This window comes from Lepus europaeus, chromosome X (genome assembly GCF_033115175.1).
Source record: "Lepus europaeus isolate LE1 chromosome X, mLepTim1.pri, whole genome shotgun sequence".
Taxonomy (NCBI): domain Eukaryota; kingdom Metazoa; phylum Chordata; class Mammalia; order Lagomorpha; family Leporidae; genus Lepus; species Lepus europaeus.
Window position 1 is genome coordinate 121,009,300 of NC_084850.1, and position 21,180 is coordinate 121,030,479.

At 38.8% G+C, this 21,180-nt stretch overlaps 2 protein-coding genes across 2 annotated transcripts in view; one reads left to right on the forward strand and one right to left on the reverse strand.

Moving 5' to 3' along the window:
- LOC133752852 (DDB1- and CUL4-associated factor 8-like) overlaps positions 1 to 2,494 on the reverse strand; it is a 68,167-nt gene extending 65,673 nt beyond the window's left edge. The window contains exon 1 of the mRNA XM_062183139.1: positions 676 to 2,494. Coding sequence (XP_062039123.1) covers positions 676 to 2,494 — 1,819 coding nt within the window. The remainder of the gene's footprint in view (positions 1 to 675) is intronic.
- Positions 2,495 to 2,667: 173 nt separating this feature from the next.
- The window catches only part of LOC133752854 (probable inactive 1-aminocyclopropane-1-carboxylate synthase-like protein 2), a 63,103-nt gene continuing 44,590 nt past the window's right edge, over positions 2,668 to 21,180 (forward strand). The window contains 1 exon segment of the mRNA XM_062183140.1: positions 2,668 to 2,768. Coding sequence (XP_062039124.1) covers positions 2,668 to 2,768 — 101 coding nt within the window.

Genomic DNA, 21,180 nt, shown 5'->3' on the forward strand with positions numbered 1-21,180 from the left:
AAAGTGACAGTGTCATATGATTAAATTTAATTCATAACAGCATAAATGTACTCAACTTAATATTATTAACTATGTATTCCGAAAATGTGGATAACCCCAAGTTAGTTATTCTAAAGGAATGAATTATCTCACTATGCATTTATCTACCCATCTTTTCTTCACTTTTCCTTATCTGTGAGAGTACGTGCATGTCTCCATACCTGAACCGGTGCATGTGTGGAGGGGGCCAAGTGTCAGCATTCAAGGAATAAAACCACAGTTTGAGTTTACCTTTCTTCTAAAGAATAAACACATTTCTGAAAACATTTGACCTTCAGAATAGATAAGTAAAGTAATAAACAAATCTAATAAAGCTATTTTTTTTTAACCAGAGTTAAGAAACTTTAGAGGTCAACTATAAGTGAACAAAGGAAAAGGGGTGTAAGAGGTATAAATTTCTTAGACATTCACATAGAGATAATGAGTAAATAAAGAAGAGTAAAGAAAGAGTAGAGGAAGAATGTGTGGAAAGAAACTAGTAAGACAGAGAGGAAGGAGATGAAAGAGATATTTTTGACATTTGTTCTGAAAAAATAGATGACATTAGCCAAGCTGAATTTTAAAGTCTTTTCTACTAGGGTAGCATCTAGCTGGAGTGGATATAAGAACTTCAGAATGGTGGGTGCTGTACTTCACCTTGGTTCTCCTCATCTTCAGATGTCTCTGAGGTGCTGGAAGACTCAGTCCGGTGTGCATTTATGACCTCAAATACAGGACTTCTTGAGCGCTGGTGACCATCTCTCTGTGTCAGGCGATTCACAAGTAACCGAAGCATGTAGCTATCTAATAGGCCACTGTGGTGTAAGCTATCTTCAACTCGTTCCTGCTTATTCTGCTTGATCACATTCTTCAGCCCAGTAAGCTTAGTGCAAGTTTTAGCTGTGGGTGCCCAGATCTTGGCATCATGATCTAGGCCACTGGTTGCCATCACAGGAAGGTAAGGGTGAGATTCAAGACAGTTTACTGTCCCTTCCTTGTCCCCTTCCATGAACTGAATGATCTGACAAGATGATTTGTCCCAGAGGAAAATGTGTCCACAATCACTACCGCTCACCACAAACTCACTCTTGGGGCCATAGAAATTCACACCTTTTACTGTGGCAATATTTCTGTGCCCCTTATATCTCTTAATATATTGAGCGCCATCACTGTGAGAGGGGTTGAAGAGGTAAATATCTTCATCGTTGTAGCTGGCCAGGAGCTCTGTGCCATCATGGCTATACACAAGGCAGGTGATACTTGTTCTGGAATCATAGTCGATGAGGTGATGAGGACAGAATTTCTTAAGTATTCCATCATTCTGATTCTCATCAATTTTCCTCTGGTCATAAATCCTTACAAACTCATCTTGTCCACCCACTGCAAACTCGTAGGTATTAGTGGGATTTGTATGGATTGTGTACAGACCCACTTTGTTCTCCCTGTCTTTTGTTACCACCACTTTGGAAGCTGGTTGGTCTTGTCTGAGGTCAATGGTGAAGACAACTGCATCTTCACCTGATGTTAAGAACTTAAAGGGAGAGTCTGGCTCCAGAGCCAACTTGTGGGAGGCTCCTCTGTGCTGGGCCACACACTTAGTACTCTGGAGGCTTGGTGCAGTATATAATGTGGCCACCCTCACCTGCCCATCACGAGCACATGTGGCGATGATCGAATCTGAGCAGTTAGGAAGGAACTTAGCTTGAAAGACATTATTTCTGTGACCACTCTCAAACTCCAGGACTGGTTGCTGCTTCATCCAGTCCCACACTATTACTCTCAGATCATCACTGCTACTGGCCAGCCAAGTGCCACGATGGTTAAAGTGCACAGTATTGACACAACCAAGATGGCCTTCAAGACCATACTGTAGGCATAAACGCTGCACGAAGGCTCTTGCCCCACAGGCCTCATACACAAAGTGGGGACTTGAACCCAGCTGTCGCTGATGAAGAGCAGTAAGGATCTGCCAGTGAGGTCGGGGTAGAGAAGATGTCTCCGAGGACATCAAGTCCTCTAGGGACCCATCATCATTTGATTGACACTGCTTATGGATAGCCTCACTGCACTGTGCACATAGGTAAGGAATTTCTTCCTCCTCTTCTTCCTCCGATTCCTCCAATTCCTCCGATTCCTCCGATTCCTCCTCCTGTTTCCCTAAGTGGGGATGGACAGGACTTCTCACATTGATGATGAAATGCCCGCCCAAGTCCCTCCCGCTGTTAAAACTGATGTTTTCATTTGAACTTTCTGGGTCTGGGTCGTCACTTTCTGCACTAACATGGCTGGGGACACCATCATCCATATTTCTGCCACCATCTCTGGTCAAACCCAAATTCAGTTCTGGGGGCTCCATTTCAAGATCTAATGTTGTATCTATGCCCGCCTCCGCTCCAGACCTTGCCTCATGACTGACGATCAGGCTTCCGTGTCTAAAGTCTGGTACGCTGTCTGTGCTGCTTTCTTGGCCAGACATTCTGAACGCCGTTTGCTGTGGCTGGTCTGGATCAGAGAAAAGTGGAACTTTATGAAGCTCAGGAAAGCAGGCGGGCCCACCCTGGCAGGCAATGGGCCAGAATAGAAGAGAATAGGCTAGCGGTAAGGAACAACGCCAACGTAATAGCCCAAAGCGGGAACAGAAATACCCGGATGAAGCGGTTGACTGTATGGAAGCTGGCGATGCTTAAAAGACTCCTTCCCATCTCACCTCGCGGTGTTCAGAGCTCCACCCCCAAAGCCCTCTCAATGCCGTGAGAGGCTGTACATGCGCTTCTTTCGAAAATTGAAACGCTGCATTTTGGAAAATATTCTTATTAAAGAGTCATCAGTAAAAGTGACTCTTCTTAGGCAAAATAGTTTTTATAAGCCTATCAATGCTTTGCTTGAAGATAACATGCAGTAGTATGAAATGAAGATAGAGGCAAGAGCAATTAAAGGCTAGCTAAAGACGCCGCGGTGACTTCTTGATATACAATAAGTAATTCAAATAACTTGAGAGAAAACTTAGAGACTATGAAAACTGATACAGGGCTGCCAGATAAAACACATGATGCATAACTAAGTGCATTTCCAAAAAACAATACTATTTTTTTAGTATGGCCAATTTCAAATAGTAGACAAACTTTCACTAAAATTGTATTCATTATTTATCTGACATTCAAATTCAACTTGGGGTCCTATGTTTCTATTTGTTAAATATAGCAGGCTCCCTTAGTGAGAAGAGTAACCAAGGCTAAAATCAATCAATTTAAAATGGACACTGAAATGAGTAATAGCTCTACCAGTTTGATACAGAAATGTATCCTTTTTCTTTCTCCACCAGAGATTCTAAATATTTATTTGGAGTCAATTCAATTTAAGATACTTAGAGAACATCAATATAATTTTATTAAAGCATATTATGTTTTATAATAGAACTATAAAAATATTTTATGTATCTCCCAAACATGTGAGAAACTTATTTTGGGCCTTTTAGGAGAAGAAAACAGCTCTGCAGAGACAGCTAATTGGCACTGCTATGTTAACTTCAGAGCTTCTTGGAATGGATTATCTAAAGCGATGTAAATACATTTTAGAACAGCTAAGGCATACTGCTAAGAATTTAGGAGTGGGAAAAACATGATCTCCTTCAGAATAATTGCAAGATAATCATAAAATTGAGTAAATACAAGGAGAAGTATAAAAGAAGTATAAATTCTGTAGAAAGAGATCTGGTCTTAAGGCTAGTAGTAATGAGAAGACATGTCAAAGAATATTCATAAAAACTTGTAAAGAACAGCATAGCAACCTGGGAACCATCTGAAAATCCATCAGGAGCAACAGGGGTAAATAAATCAGCATATTTTCCTATAATGGAATAATATAGAGAAGTGAGAAAGAAAGAATTAAAATTGAATACATCAGCATGATGAATCTTAAAAAACAGTGATGAGTGAAAATACAAGTGGCCCAAGGATAGTTAATAACTTTATTTTTATACAGGTCTATATAGTTTTCATATGTAATAAAATATTTTAAAAGGCAAAGAGATTATTTGGGTTAATAATTGTCTTTTGAGGGAAGAGGAGGTTGCAATCTGGGAGAGAGTGATTCAAAAATTCTTGGAAATATTTATAGCTTGCCCTGTGTATAAGTATACTGTTATTCTTTTTATTATTTATTACAATGCATATATATTCAGATACTCTTTTATGTATGATATACTGCATAAAAGTACTGTGGTTTTTTTTAAAGATGTTATGTGCATTAACACAGGCTCTTGCTCAACCATGGAGTACAAAGTCAGGAAATCTGGAGCATCAAACCATGGCATGCCCTATTGGCATTATGCAGGAGAAGAAGCCTTATTAATAGACTTTGAATATATCCTGCCTATTGAAGAAAGTTTCAGGTGTTAGAGGCTGAATCAGATTATTTTAGCCTCATACTATTGTACCAATTTTTCTTTGTATTTGCTCATTAAGCAAACTTTGACTACGGAACTTTTCATCTAAATTTAGCTTTACATTTAATTGATTCATTTGGCTTATTTCCCACACTTTTCATTCATTTATTTACTACATCTTTTTTTGTTGTTGTTGATTTCATATCTTAGCTACTATTTTTTTTCCCTAAAATATTAGAATTTAGGATTTATATTTTGTTGTAAAGCATTACTTATATGTTAACTGTTATCCTCTTTTTCTCATTTTCTTCTTCTTTTTTTTAACTTTTATTTAATGAATATAAATTTCCAAAGTACATCTTATGGATTACAATGGCTTCCCCCCCATAACTTCCCTCCCACCCGCAACTCTCCCCTTTCCCGCTCCCTCTCCCCTTCCATTCACATCAAGATTCATTTTCAATTCTCTTTATCTACAGAAGATCAGTTTAGTATATATTAAGTAAAGATTTCAACAGTTTGCCCCCACATAGCAACACAAAGTGAAAAAATACTGTTGGAGTACCAGTTATAGCATTAAATAACAGTGAACAGCACATTAAAGACAGAGATCCTACATGATATTTTTTAAAAATTAATTAATTTTCTATGCAATTCCCAATTTAACACCAGGTTTTTTTTTTCATTTTCAATTATCTTTATATACAGAAGATCGATTCAGTATATACTAAGTAAAGATTTCATCAGTTTGCACCCACACAGAAACACAAAGTGTAAAAATACTGTTTTAGCATCACTTCACATTGGACAACACATTAAGGACAGATCCCACCTGAGACATAAGTACACAGTGACTCCTGTTGTTGACTTAACAATTTGACACTCTTGTTTATGGCATCAGTAATCTCCCTAGGCTCTAGTCATGAGTTGCCAAGGCTATGGAAGCCTTTAGGGTTTGCCAACTTTGATCTTATTCCGATAGGGTCATAGTCAAAGTGGAAGTTCTCTCCTCCCTTCAGAGAAAGGTACCTCCTTCTTTGATGGCCCCGTTCTTTCCACTGGGATCTCACTCACAGAGATCTTTCATTTAGGTCTTCTTTTTTTTTTTTGCCAGAGTGTCTTGGCTTTCCATGCCTAAAATACTCTCATGGGCTCTCTTCTATGTGCTACAAATTGTTTTAGGTATTGATACTAAATTGGTGAATAAAAGTGACACTCTTGGACCAGCGTTGTGACACAGTGGGTTAATGCACTGGCCTGAAGTGCCGGCATCCCATATGGGTGCCGGTTCAAGTCCCGGCTGCTCCACTTCTGATCCAGCTCTCTGCTATGGCCTGGGAAAGCAGTAGAAGATGGCCCAAGTCCTTGGGCCCCTGCACCCAAGTGGTAGACTTGGAAGAAGCTCCTGGCTCCTGGCTTCGGATCGGCACAGCTTCAGCCGTTGCGGTCAATTGGGGAGTGAACCATTGGGTGGAAGAAGACCTCTCTCTCTCTCTCCTCTCCCCCCACCCCTGCTTCTCCTCTCTCTGTGTAACTCTTTCAAATAAATAGATAAATCTTAAAAATAAGTGAAACTCTTTCCACTGATGGGGTATATAATATATAGTGGAGAAAAGAAATAATGCACACACACACAGATATATATATATATATATATATATATATATATATATATACATACATACAGAGAGAGAGAAAGATTTTATTTATTTGAAAGGCAGGGGGCAGTGAGGCAGGGAGAGGGAAAGAGAGATCATCCATTAGTTGGATCACTCCCCAAGTGGCTGCAGTGGAGCCCAGAATTCTATTTAATTTAGTCTCCCACAAGAATGGCAGGGGCCCAAGTGCTTGAACCATCTTGTGCTGCTTTCCTAAGCACATTAGCAGGAAGCTGGATCTGAAACAGAGCAGCTGGGATTGAACCAGTACTTGGATACAGGATGCTGGTATCATAGGAGTGGCTTGACCCGCTATGCCATAATGCTGGTCCTCACTTAAATATATAAACAGACCAGATGAAGCAGTGTTGAATACTATGGACAGAAATAAAGCTGTGTAAGTGTATATAGAATATGGGTTGTTATACTAGATAGTGCACTCAGGGAAAGTCTCCTTTATGGGGTGACATTTAAGTGGAGGGCTGAACGAAAAGAGAAGTGGCCCATCAAATATATAGGCAAGAATGTTTTCTATAGAAAGACTTTGTGTGTGACTTCTCTGAAATAGTAGCACAACTTGAGTGTTCATGGAAATTCAAGGATGCACTGTGACTGATATATAGCAGGTAAGCCTAATGGAGAGTGCCAGGCGAAAGGACTGAAAGAAACCACAAATAAACTAAGCAAAACCTGGATGGCCATCTAAAGGCATTTGAATTTTTATTTTATTCCTAGTGTGCTGGGAAATCTTTGGAAGCTTGTAAGTAGGGGATTACATTATGTGATCTACTTATTAAACGGATGACATTGGCTTCTGTGTGGAGAGTAGCATGAAATGGGAAGTGTGTGAAAGTACTAAATGATAGCACAAATACAAGTGAAAAAATAAAGCAGTTTAAACAAGGAATGAAAATGGTTTAGGCGGTGAAAATTGGTTGATTTCAATGTATTTTCTAAATGGAAATGTTAGCATCTGCTTGTGAGTTCAATTTGTGAAGTGAGTTAGTGAGGTTACTAGCATAAAACACACCGATTGTGTAATTTGAAGCAGTTCAACAAGTGAAATTTTTGCAAAGCTGAGAGCAAGCTGTTGGGAAATCACAAGGGGAAGATTGAGACTTAAGCATTGTTATGCGCAGGAAAGTATAACACCCTGAAGCCTAAATGTATAGAGGAGAGGAGAGGAGTTAGGAAAAGCCTGGACACATAAAGGGCATTATGGAGAGATGAGCAGACAGTAGGCATACTTCTGTGAATCCACTGGGACAAAATAAAGGAAATAAATGATTTAGATTTGTTCTATGACCTCTGCTCTCCTGTTGGTGCTTCCCACTGAGTCATGTAAATTAGGGAGGAGAGGGAATCTGGATGGGCAATAGTAAGCTACCAACCTCGGAGAGAGAAATAGGAATCAATGGTAACTCCTAAATGTTTTCCAGGAACCATGGGGAATAGTGGTGTCATTTACTACAAAGAAGGCTAACGATGGGAATGTTTCATTTTTATCACATGTAAAAATGTCCATGAAACACTGAGAAAAATGAAAGCATGGAATTGGCAATTAGATATGCATGCCTAGGAGTTTTCATGAAAGATTATAAATATAAATTTGGAAGTTACTGGAAACTGGACATCAAGGGAGTGAACACAAAGTGAGAAGAGCAAAAATCCGAGGGATGGCTACTGAAAAGCTCCAAAATTAATTTTAAGAAGAAAAGAAGAAAAAAATAATAAAGGGTCCGGCGTTGCGGCGCAGCAGGTTAAAGCCTTGGCCTGAAGCACAGGCATCCCGTATGGGTGCCGGTTCTAGTCCCGGCTGCTCCTCTTCCGATCCAGCTCTCTATTATGGCCTGGGAAAGCAGTAGAAAATGGCCCAAGTCCTTGGGCCCCTGCACCCGTGTGGGAGACCTGGAAGAAGCTCCTGGCTCCTGGCTTCGGATCGGCACAGCTCTGGCCGTTGCGGCCATCTGGGGAGTGAACCAGCAGATGGAAGACCTCTCTGTCTCTACCTCTCTCTGTAACTCTGTCTTTCAAACAAATAAAATAAATCTCCAAAAAAAAAAAAAAGAAGAAGAAGAGAAGAAGAGAGGTGCAGTCAAAGTGTCCAGTCATGCAGGAACAAAAGTGAAAATATAAAGTATGGAGACCATCTCAAAAAGGAAGGACTAGTCAGGTGTATCAGATATTGCTGAGAGGTTAAGCTAAGGCCTTGGGACTGACCATTGTTATATCCTGAACTGTGAGTCAGTCATTCCCTTGCCTTTTAAAGTAGTTTTCTTTCATATGAAACAGGCTAAGGAGTGACTCCTTGGAACTTTTTTATAGCACTTATGAAAACAAATGCCCAGCCAGTAAAGTTTCAGGAGAGAAAAGTGAACACAATGTGTAGAGAAAACCTTATGAGGAATTTTGCTGCAAAGAGGAGGAAAGAATGAGAGTAACATCGCGAGAAATGGGGTTCAGTGATTTTTTTAAAACTTCAAGGCTATCACAACATGTTACATGCTAATGACAATGATTCATTAGTGAAAAAGCAAACCATAATGAAGGGCAGGGAAAGTTTCAGGAGGATAACTCTTAAATAGGGGAGAGGGAATAATATACAACACAAAGGTGCAGGACTTGTAACAAGAGGGGAGGCAGATATTTGTCAAATAGGCAAATAGGCAAATAGGCTGTTAGATCTGGTATGGAAGAAAGTGTATATTCTCTTCTAATTGCTTCTATTTCTGAGTGAATAAAAAAGTCAAAGAAATGATCTGATATACATTAAATTCAAGAGAACAGGATGATCCAGAACACCATCATCTGTGCTCAAGCTATAAAGCAAAAGCAATTTGACAAAACCATTATAGTAGTTCACTCAAAAATATGGATGACTGATAAGCCTAATTTTCCCAGAAGCTATTTCCTTATTCTAAGGGGGAACATCTTTTTCTGGGGGAAACATCTTTTTACAAGAAACCTTCCCGTCCAATGTACGTATCACAGGACATTCCCATTACTACCCTTGGAGAGTAGAACATGACAGTCTGATAATAAAAATGTCAAAGAAAAAAAATTGTTCCCTGGGGCCCGTGTTGTGGCATAGCAGGTAAAACCACCTCCTGCAACACTGGCATCCCATTTGGGCACTGGTTCATGTCCCGGCTGCTGCATTTCTCATCTAGTTACCAGATAATGGCTTAGGAAAAGCAGTGGAGGATGGTCCAAGTGTTTGGGACCCTGCTACCAATGTGGGGCTCCCAGATGAAGTTCCTGGCTCCTGGCTTTGCTTTGGCCAAGTCCTGGCCATTGCAGCCATCTGGGGAGTGACACAGTGGATGGAAGATCTCTCTCTCTTTCTCCATCTCTCACCCTCTCTCTGTAAATCTGACTATCAAATAAAGAAATCTCTCAAATAAATGAATAAATAATACTTTTTAAAATAAATAAATCTTTTTAAATAAATAAATAAATATTTTTTAAAAATGGTCCCCTTATCTGATTGCCACAGTGTGTTTAGAGATTCAAAAGACAGTCATTTCTAAAATGCTATATTACCTCTCTCATGGAATGGGTTTGTCTTATTTTCTACGTTCATGGAAATAACACCCTAGCAAGGAAGCTAGATTTGTAAATCAGTAATTATCATGAAGTGAAATTCATATCAAGATCTGCAGAAAATTTTCTGTGATGATTTCATAAGATGTTGGCAAAATTTACATTTAAATATGAGTCCTAGATTTTTAGAAACATCTATTCAAATTTCCAGGAAGCTTAGTTACTTCATCCATCATTTAGAATCACAAGAGAGAGAGGGAAAATTTTTTTCTGTGTTGTGGAATAATTTCCTTTATAAACAATTAAAAGAGCAGAATGCATGCTAATTGAATTATCAGCAGAGGGCTCTGTGGAAGCAGGGTGACAGGAGATCCTGTTTTAGGGTAGACATAGTGTTCAGCTCGGCTTCCAGGGAAGACATTTGAGCATAATGTTGAAGGACGAAAAAAGGAGCAGCACACAGCCACCACCTAATGTGAATTTTTCTCCTGGGCCCTCTGCTGTGCATGCCCACACTCTTCTGGCTCATCCTCATTCTGCTTCAGTACCTCTTCTGTGTGGGATCCAGCAAGGTAGGAAGCAGGTGGAGGTTAACACATGGTCTGTGACAGGAAGGAAGAGAGAGCATGACATATTCTAGAAAATGGAAACTCTTGGTGTAGTTGGAGCACAGAGTGAGTGTAAGCAGCAGTATGCAACAAAGCAGTGTCTTAACTTGATGTGTTTTATTGTAGCAGTTCTTAAACTTTTTGTCTCAGGACCCCTTTACACTCTTAAAACTTATTGATAACCTCAAAGGACTGTGTTTATATGAATGTCTATTGATATTTGCCATGCTAGAAATTAAAGCTGAGAGATATTTAGATGTTTATTAGTTTATTTAAAGCAATAGTTAATTCATTGCATGTTAACATAAATAATATATTTTATGAAAGGTAATTCCTTTTTGCCAAACAAAACAAATTTAATGAGGAGATTGGCATTTTACAATTTCACATATTTTTTATTGTCTGGCTTAATAGACGACATCTGGATTCTCATATCTGCTCCTTCATGCAATCTGTTGCATTATCACACATTGTGCAGTGTCTGGAAAATTCAGCTGTACACTTGTGAAAGAATGAGACTGAAATAAGCAAATAACATTTTCGGATTATCATAAGAATAATTTTGACCCTGCCACTGAAAGATACCCTCCCTTAAGGTCCCCAAGCACACTTTCTGAAACGATGTTTTCTTTTTTAAAATTAATTAATTTATATAAATCAACTGATTTCATATATGTCATATAAGAATTTTTAAGCACATAGTGATATTTCTCATCCTCACTTCCTCCTCCTTTTCTTTCTTCCTTTTTTAATTAAAATTTTGTGATAGCATGATTTCAATATACATTATAATCATAAGTTTAATTATCCACTAAATAAATAATTCAACAAGTAGAAAGCAAAAAGACTACTATTCCACAGGAGTATAGACAAGGGCTAAAAACAATAATCAAATCTTGAGATGTCAATTTCCCTCATACATATTACTTTTTTGTACTCTATCTACCACAAATCAGATAAAATATATGATATTTTGGGGTCTAACTTACTTCACTAAGCATGCTGGTCTCCAGTTGCATTCATTTTATTACAAAAGAGAGGATTTCATTCTTTTTATGGCTGAGTAGTACCCCATTTTATATATATATATATATATATATATACACACACACACACACACACACACATTTTCTTTATCCAGTCATCAGTTGATAGACATCTGGGATCGAGGGAGTACAGGTAACTCGTGTGCAGCTTTCATTTGCTTTGTATAAATTCCCAGGCTTCAGATGGCTAGCTCATATGGTAGATCAATTTTCAGATTTTTGAAGAATCTCCATACTGTCTTCCATAATGGCTGTAGTATTTTACATTTTTACCAACAGTGTTTTAGGGTACCTTTTTCTCCACATCCTTACTGACATTTGTTAGGATTGATTTTGAGATGCTAGCCATTCTAACTGGGGTTAGGTGGAGCTTCACTGTGGTTTTTATTTGCATTTCCCTGATGGCTAGTGATCCTTAGCATTTTTCATGTGTTTATTGGCCATTTGTATTTCATCCTTTGAAAAAACACCTGTTCATGTCCTTTGTACATTTCCTAATTGGATTGTTTGTTTTGTTGCTACTTTCTTGAGTTACTTATATAATTTGGATATTAATCCTTTATCAGATGTATAGTTTGTAAATATTTTCTCTCATTCTGTAGGTTGCCTCTTAACTTTGTCAAGTGTTCCTTTTCTGTGCAGAAGCTTCTTAGCTTGATGAGATCCCAGTTGTCTATTTTTGCTTCTATTGCCTGTGCTTCTGAGGTCTTATCCAAGAAGCTTTTCCTGTGCCAGTGTCTTCTTTTAAAATATTTATTTATTTATTTATTTGCAAGTCAAAGTTACACAGAGAGAGGGAGAGACAGAGAGCAAGAGTGAGAGAGAGAGCTTCCATCTACTGGCTCACTCCCTAAATGGCTGCAACAGCCAGGGCTGGGCCAAGTCAAAGCCAGAAGCTTCATCTGGGTCTCCACATGGATGCAGTAATTTGGATGTGTAGTGCTTGGGCCACCTTCTGCTGCTTTCTCAGGCATATCATCAGGCATCTGGATCAGAAGTGAAGCAGTTAGGATTGGAACTGGTGCCTGTATTGGAGGCCTTGTGTTTCACACAGCAGCTTCAACTGCTGTGCTATAGTGCGCCCTTTATGCCAATGACTCAGTGTTTCCCCTGCTTTCCTCTAGTAATTTGATGATTTCAGGGCTTAGGTTTATATCATTAATCCATTGTGAGTTTACTTTTGCATAGAGTGTAAGTTAGGGATCATATTTATACTTATGCATGCAGAGATACAATTTTCCAAACATCATTTAACAGATATCAGTTGTTCCAATTCATGAACATGAAAGATTTTTCCATTCCTTTCACTTCTTCCTCTATTTCTTTCCTTAATGTTTTACAATTTTCATTATAGAGATCTTTAGTTTCCTTGGTTAAATTTATCCCAAGGTATTTAATTTTTTTGTAGCTTTGTGAATGGGATTGATCTTACAAGTTCTTTCTGAACCAAAAATTCATCAATTGTGTATACAAATGCTATTGATTCTTGTGTGTTGATTTTATATCCTGTAACTTTGCCAAACTCTGTTATGAGTTCTAATAGTCTCTTAATGGAGTCTTTTTGCTCCCCTATGTATAGGATCATGCCATTTACAAACAGAGATAATTTGCCTTCTTCCCTCCCAGTAGCATTTCTTACCAGTGTCATGTGTGGATTTCTTTAAATTATGCAATTGCTTCTCTGTATTTTTGAGTACTCTTACATTCATTCTTCTGAATTTTTTTTCAGGCCTTTCATCAACCTTGTCTCATAGTCTAATATTGAAGTATTATTGTGTTCCTTTGGTGGGGGGTCATATTGTTTTCCATGTTCATGTTTCTTCTGTTTTTACATTTATTTTTACACATCTGGGGAAACACTTGTTGGTATCTCCTCTGAAGTCTTTGTTCTTGGAAATTTACCTTTATTGCTTACTAGAGTGGCTGTACCTTCAGCAGATATACAATTTGTGTGCTGGGTGTGGCTAGGAAACTCTGGCCAGTGTTTATGGATGGAGTAAGAGTCCACTGTGACACCGAGTTGGGGGTAGTAGATCTCCTCTATCTTCAGTAGAGGGGAAGGGATGAATTTATAGAATCAGACCAAGTGATTGCCAAAGTCCCAGTCACATCCCACACCCTTCTCAGTTTGCTGGCCTAACACACAGTAACAGGATTCCCACAGCCACAGGGTACAGGAGATCCACTTTATGCCCAGGGAGCCTCCCTGTCCACGGAGAGAGCTGCACCATCACTGGAGCCAGTCACCTGCCCAACAGAGGTTGGTCAGTGCTCTGCCTTGGCAAGCTGGAGTCTGGCACTTCGGTAGGAGAGAAAGGAAGGGAGTAACATGCCCTTCCTTCATGGTGACTCATGGGAAACCTGGCTCCTGCCACTATTCAGTCTGGACTTGAAGTCAGTGGGGACCAAAGATTTCTCCCTCAGACAAAATCCAACAAGAGGCATTTAGGCCACAACAGCCTCTATTTGCTTTATCCTGGGAAGACAACACATTCTCCCTGCCAGACACTGAGTGCCTTGGTCAGGGGACAGGAGGAAAGTAATGTACCCTCCCTTAACTGAGTTAAGTGGGCAACCTGCCCCCTGCCTGTTCTTCAAGCCAGACTCAGTATCAGTGGGACCCTGGAGTTCTCCCTCAGACAAGATTGCCCGTGGCATACAGGCTGCTGCAGGCTTCTCTCATATCCCTCTGGGAAGATTGTGTCTCCACCAGCCCACCAGATCTAGGAATCGCTGGTGGCATCCTCCCAGCTGTTGAGTGTTTGTACAGTCTTTGCTGTTCCCTGGAGTCCCTCTCCCTTCTGTAGACTTTCCACTGAAAACTTCTCTCCAACTGCCCCCTGGAAGGTCATTCCTCCCCTGTTTTTCTGATATCTTCCCATGGTCAAAATCAGTGCACCTTTTCCTTATCCAATCATCTTGGATCCTCTTTGTTGCTTTCTTAAAAAGGCATAGAGGGAAGATGAATTTTAACTAGTCGATGATATATAGATACTTAAATATCTTAGACAAGAGATTAACTGATTCAATTTACCTTGTATAATTATTGCATAATGGGTGGGAAATAAGTTGGAGAAAGTAAAGGCTAGATAATTGGAAGCTAATTAAATTTCAACATTTTTTCAAAATACATAAGGAATGATTGTTTTACACACATATACATAAAGCTGGTGATACATGTTTATGTGTCTAACACCCTCTACTCAAGACTAAGTTACCTGAAAGCAGGTGCTGCTTTTGATTCACCTTCATAACTACAGCTTATGGTATACAGAGTAGGCACCAAGTAAAGATTTGCTGAAAATGAATGAAAGAGCCAAATAAGTTGCCATCAGAATAGTGCAGGTAAATGATGATATAGTCATAAATTTAATGGCAGTGACAACACAAAGAAGTAATTTCATTCAGTAAATTCAAGAGATACACTGAATTCACGGTTGAGTTACTAGAAATGACATGGACCTACTTAATGAATAAGAACTATGAATGAAAGAGAAGTAACAATGTCATGTTGGCTATTCACCTACCATGTGTAACCCTGATCCAGAGAATATTGAAGGAACAAAATGGGGTGGAGTTTGAATAGGTGATTTCTGGTTTCATTTCGAATGTAGTGAGTTTGATATGCTTGTGGTACCTGAGCCTTCCCTCGTACCTTAGGCTGTTTTAAAGTTACATATGTGTCTTATCTAATTAAGCAAATATCATAATATATTCATATTTATTTTTAATTTTTAACATTTTAACATTATAAATATTTAATCAGAATTCTTGAAATTTTCCTTGCCTAAATTTCTAGTTCTATTGGCAGATGCTGATTTGCTGCCAACCAAGTGGGATTAATTTGGCTGCTGCACAGTGGATGCTATTTTGTTTTCACATTCACTATAATGTACTGCTAGCTTACATTCAAAATGTAGAAAGCCAACTCACCGGTACAACTGTGAGAAGGAATCTGCTGACCTGGCTCTTAATTTGCATCTTTGGTTGAAAATAGGAGGCACAGTATGTGACATACCATTCACAGAAACTGACCAAATCTCCTGTCACCATCCTCCTTTGCAAACCCCAATTAGAATTGATGGCACATTGAGGAGTGTGAATATCAGCAATCATGAATGCTAGCAACTCACAATTCATTAAATATACATCAGGTGATTGAGAATAAAGTATTACTCGAATATGTTGCAGAGAACTTAAAGGAAGTTCAAAAGGTAACAAAACAATCTGGTTTCATATTTTCAAGAGAGTGGCCCCAACAGAGAGGAAAGAACACTTTAAACATTAAAGGGATTTAGTTCTCATGTCATTTATTGCTGCTTGTCTTTCCATCCTGCCAGAGTTGCCATTTCATCTAGTACTTCTTTGTTTAAAACAATCCTGTCTTTACACTTTGTTTTCAGTGTACTCAGCAAGCCTAATTGTTGTCCTGTCCCAGGAGAATGTGAATCATTTTAAAGTTAGAAAGAGAAACATCTGCATAGATAGAAAATAGCAGCCATTTCATTTTAATTACTGTTTGTCTTTCTTTTAATTATGCCAAAAATGTATCAATATCTCCAAAGAATGAATGACTACCACCTGTCAAAAAATCTGAAGGCAGCCCCCAAACTCTAATTATTTTTATCATTTCATATAAAAAAGTGTTTGTGAAAGTTTGATTTCTTGATATATACAACTCTTTGCAATTGGTTTCATTATTTAGTAAGTACAGAAATTGTACCATTCCAGAAAAATAAAAATATAGTATTTACTTTTCATTATTGGCTGTGCATTTAATAAAGCACATATTGAACAGAGAAAAAGATATTCAGGCAACTCATTAAGATGTAATTTTGTAATTTAAATGAATGACATAAGGCTATTTCTAAGGGTATACAAAGTGGATATTTAGGGTTATGTGTGAAATAAAGTTGTAAATCTAAAATACAAAAAAATTGATATAATCCAGTGGAATTTTTTCCCTTTTCAATAAAAAATTAGGTACATTAGGTTGAAAAGTTAGCAAAGGTATGTTTTATTAAACATGTTATTGGAAAGGCATAATAATTTCTTTCTCTGCTCATGTACATGCAGAAGAGAGTAATTCTTTCTTTACTCCTAACATGACCTTTCATACTTTGAATTTTGACAGTTCACATTTTATTAGTGGGCAGTCATGGCTCACATGTGACATACTGTCTTGTTCTCTTGCCCTCTTACACTCTGTATGTTCAGGCAGAATGGGCACAATCGCTCTTCTTGTTAACGTGAAGTAAGCATGTTGGGACAGTGCCTACAATATGCCTTCAGTAGTGACAGTCATCCTTCTTCCTGGTTTTCCTTCTCACCACTGAATGTGTGTTATTTGGACCTTGCATCTTGTTCATGCATCCACTGCTCCGCAAGTCTCATCAGCTCTCTGTTTACGTGCTTTTCTTTCTTTTGACTTTCTCTCCCCTGTCCCTTTTTACAACTCAGACGCTTGCCATGAATATTCAATTCCAAGGTTTAGATTAGGCTTCACTTAGGAGATTATCACTCAGCCTCCAACTTTAAATGTTTTCCACTTCAGATTTTACTGGACCATGTTGTCTTGAAGGAGTCACATAGTGTTTTAAAAATTAATGAATCCACTTGATGGAAAAAGAGGTGAGTGGCTAGATTTGGTTGCTTAGAATTAGTTTTCGAAAATTGTAAATGAGAGGACTGGAACACGTGATACCCAAAGTGCTTGAGTCATCACCTGCTGCCTCCCAGAGTGCCTATTAACAGGAAGTTGGAATCAGAAACAAACCTGGGATTGGAATCCAGGCACTCCAGTATAGGCTGTGAGCATCTCAAATGTCATCTTAACCACTGTGCCAAATGCTTGTCCTATATTTTCATTCCATTTAGTTCTAACATTCACATGCCAAGAACTCATTCAAATAGCGTGCATTCATTACCAAGTGAGCTGTACAGTTATAATTAAAGAGATTCAGAGGAGGGATGGGTCTCAAAGTTTTAGGCAGCTAGGGAAACAAAATGCAAGAGTTGAAAGAAAGAGACCAGTTAAACAAACTGACAAAATGAAAAGGAAGAGTCCTGGTAAAGATGTAAGAGCCACAGGATTGAGAATACACAAGAATTCTCTCTTTTAGAATATGGGCAGATACATTTTTTATTATTATTTTTTGACAGGCAGAGTGGACAGTGAGAGAGAGAGACAGAGAGAAAGGTCTTCCTTTGCCGTTGGTTCACCTTCCAATGGCTGCCGCAGCCAGCGCGCTGCGGCCGGCGCACCACGCTGATCCAAAGCCAGGAGCCAGGTGCTTCTCCTGATCTCCCATGGGGTGCAGGGCCCAAGCACTTGGGCCATCCTCCACTGCCTTCCCGGGCCATAGCAGAGAGCTGGTCTGGAATAGGGGCAACCGGGACAGAATCCGGCACCCCGACCGGGATTAGAACCCGGTGTGCCGGCGCCGCTAGGCAGAGGATTAGCCTATTGAGCCACGGTGCCGGCGCAGATACATTTTTTTTAATCAGGCTGATAATTCATGTAGAATGACAAAATCAAAAATCAGCTGAAGAGGAAATTGTTCAATGTTTGTAACATATTCTTAAAGTTTTAGGGAGGCACAAAGATTTTAACTACTTGACAAGAAAATGTGATTTTCCCAAGTGATAAAGTCACTCTTCACATGAACTGAGAAATTATGATAGGAAATACAGTATTCTCCTTCCCCAAGATGTCAGAATCCTAATCCACAGAACTCATGAATATGTTGCCTTACATGGTAATGGAACTTTGCAGATGTGATTAACTTAAAACTCGAGCTGAGGAGATTCTTATGGAATATCTTGTGTGTTCCATGTCATGAGTCCTTATAAAAAGGGGACAGAAGTGTCAGAGTAGAGAAAGAGATATGACTGTGGAGACAGGAGTCAGAATGTTTTAAAACAAGGTATGGAGGCAATCTATAGAAGGTGGGAAAGGCAAGGAAAGAGATTCTCCACTAGCGTCTCCACAAGAAACACAGCCCTGCCTACTAATTTGAAACCTTTGACCTGCAGAACTGGAAGATAATACATTTATGCATGTTTAAACAGTCAAACTTATTTATTACAACAGAAACAGGAAACTAAAACAGCTATGGGTGTGTTTATTAATCTCAGCAAGCCTCTTCACAATATCTATAAAATGCTTGAGGTGGGGCAGGCATGTGGCTCAGCAGTTAAATCACCACTTGAGACACCACAGCCCATCTCAGTGTGCCTGGTTCGATTCCCACTTACTCTGCTTCTGGTTCAATTTCTTAGTAACCTACACCATTGGAGGAAGCAGATGATGGATCAAATACTTGGAGCATTGTCTCTAGGATAGCCAGATGGAGTTTCGGGATCCTGGTTTCAGCCTGGCCCAAACCTGGTTGTTGTAGGTGTTTGGGGAGAGAACCAACAGATGGACGGATGATCTGTTTGTCTCTTTCTGCCTTTCAAATAAAATGAAAATAAATAAAAACATTTAAAAAGAAATAGCTCATCATTATAGTGAAATAAAATGTTTGAGTCAAAATGGAGGAATTCAAATTTTATAATTATATGTGTTGTCAGATTTGCAATTGTCACAGTATATATGCCCAAAATATGGTGATTATAACTATGGAACCCAGTATCATACTGTTTCAATGACTATAGATTTGTAATATAATTTCACATTAGGAAATGTGATTATTCCAAATTTATTCATTGCTACTTTGACTATTTTGAGGTCATTTGTGGTTCCATATAAATTTAAGAATTACATTTCTTTTCCTGCGAAAAATGTTACTGAAATTTTCATAGAAATTTCATTCAATTTTATATTGCTTTTGCTATGGACATTTTAACAATATTACTGCTCCAGTCTACTAACTTTCCATTTGTTCATGTCTTTTTTTTAACTGTTATTTAATAAATATAAATTTCCAAAGTACAGTTTATGGATTACAATGCCTTTTTCCCCCATAACTTCCCTTCCACCCACAACCCTCCCATCTCCCGCTCCCTCTCCCATTCCATTCACATCACGATTCATTTTCAATTATCTTTATATACAGAAGATCAATTTAGTATATACTAAGTAAAGATTTCAACAGTTTGCACCTACACCGAAGCATAAAGCATAAAATACTGTTTGAGTACTAGTTATAGCATTAATTCACATTGTACAATGCATTAAGGACAAAGATCCTACATGAGGAGTAAGTGCACAGTGACTCCTGTTGTTGACTTAACAAATTGACGCTCTTGTTTATGGCATCAGTAATCACCTGAGGCTCTTGTCATGAGCTGCCAAGGCTATGGAAGCCTTTTGAGTTCGCTGACTCTGATCTTATTTAAACGACGTCATTGTCAAAGTGGAAGTTCTCTCCTCCCTTCAGAGAAAGGTACCTCCTTCTTTGATGGCCCATTCTTTCCACTGGGATCTCACTCGCAGAGTTCTTTCATTTAGGTTTGTTTGTTTTTTGTTTTTTTGTGTTTTTTTTGGCCAGAGTGTCTTGGCTTTCCATTCCTGAAATACTCTCATGGGCTTTTCAGCTGGATCCAAATGCCTTAAGCGCTGATTGTGAGGCCAGAGTGCAGTTTAGGATGTCTGCCATTCTTTGAGTCTGCTGTGTATCTCGCTTCCCATGTTGGATCATTGTCTCCTTCTTAATTCTATCAGTTAGTATTAGCAGACACTAGTCTTGTTTATGTGCTTAATCCTGTCACTATGATCAGTTGTGAACTGAAACTGATCACTTGGACTAGTGAGATGGCATTGGTACATGCCACATTGATGGGATTGAATTGGAACCCCTGGAGCGTTTCTAACTACCGTTTGGAGCAAGTCCGATTGAGCATGTCCCAAATTGTACATCTCCTCCCTCTCTTCTTCCCACTCTTATATTTAACAGAGATCACTTTTCAGTTAAATTTAAACACCTAAGAATAATTGTGTGTTAATTACAGAGTTCAAACAATAGTATTAAGTAGGACAAAAAAATACTAAAATGGATAAAGCATTAAGTTGTTCATCAACAGTCAGGACAAGGACTGATCAAGTCACTGTTTCTCATAGTGTCCATTTCACTTCAACAGGTTTCCTTTTTGGTGCTCAGTCAGTTGTCAACCATCAGGGAGAACATATGATATTTGTCCCTTTGGGACTACCTCATTTCACTCAGCATGATGTGTTCCATATTCCTCCATTTTGTTGTAAGTGACCGGATTTCATTGTTTTCTTACTGCTGTATAGTATTCTATAGAGTACATGTCCCATAACTTCTTTATCCAGTCGACTGTTGAGGGGCATTTAGGTTGATTCCAGGACTTAGCTATTGTGAATTGAGCTGCAATAAACATTAATGTGCAGACAGCTTTTTTGTTTGCCAATTTAATTTCCTTTGGGTAAATTCCAAGGAGGGGGATGGCTGGGTTGAATGGTAGGGTTATATTTAGGCTTCTGAGGAATCTCCAGACTGACTTCCATAGTGGCTTAAACCAGTTTGCATTCCCACCAACAGTGGGTTAGTGTCCCTTTTTCCCCACATCCTCGCCAGCATCTGTTGTTGGTAGATTTCTGAATGTGAGCCATTCTAACCGGGGTGAGGTGAAACCTCATTGTGGTTTTGATTTGCATTTCCCTGATTGCTAGTGATCTTGAACATTTTTTCATGTGTCTGTTGGCCATTTGGATTTCCTCTTTTGAAAAATGTCTATTGAGATCCTTGGCCCATCTCTTAAGTGGGTTGTTTGTTTTGTTATGGAGTTTCTTGATTTCTTTGTAGATTCTGGTTATTAAACCTTTATCTGTTGCATAGTTTGCAAATATTTTTTCCCATTCTGTCGGATGCCTCTTCACTTTCTTGACTGTTCCTTTTGCAGTACAGAAACTTCTCAATTTAATGCAATCCCAAATGTTAATTTTGGCTTTGACT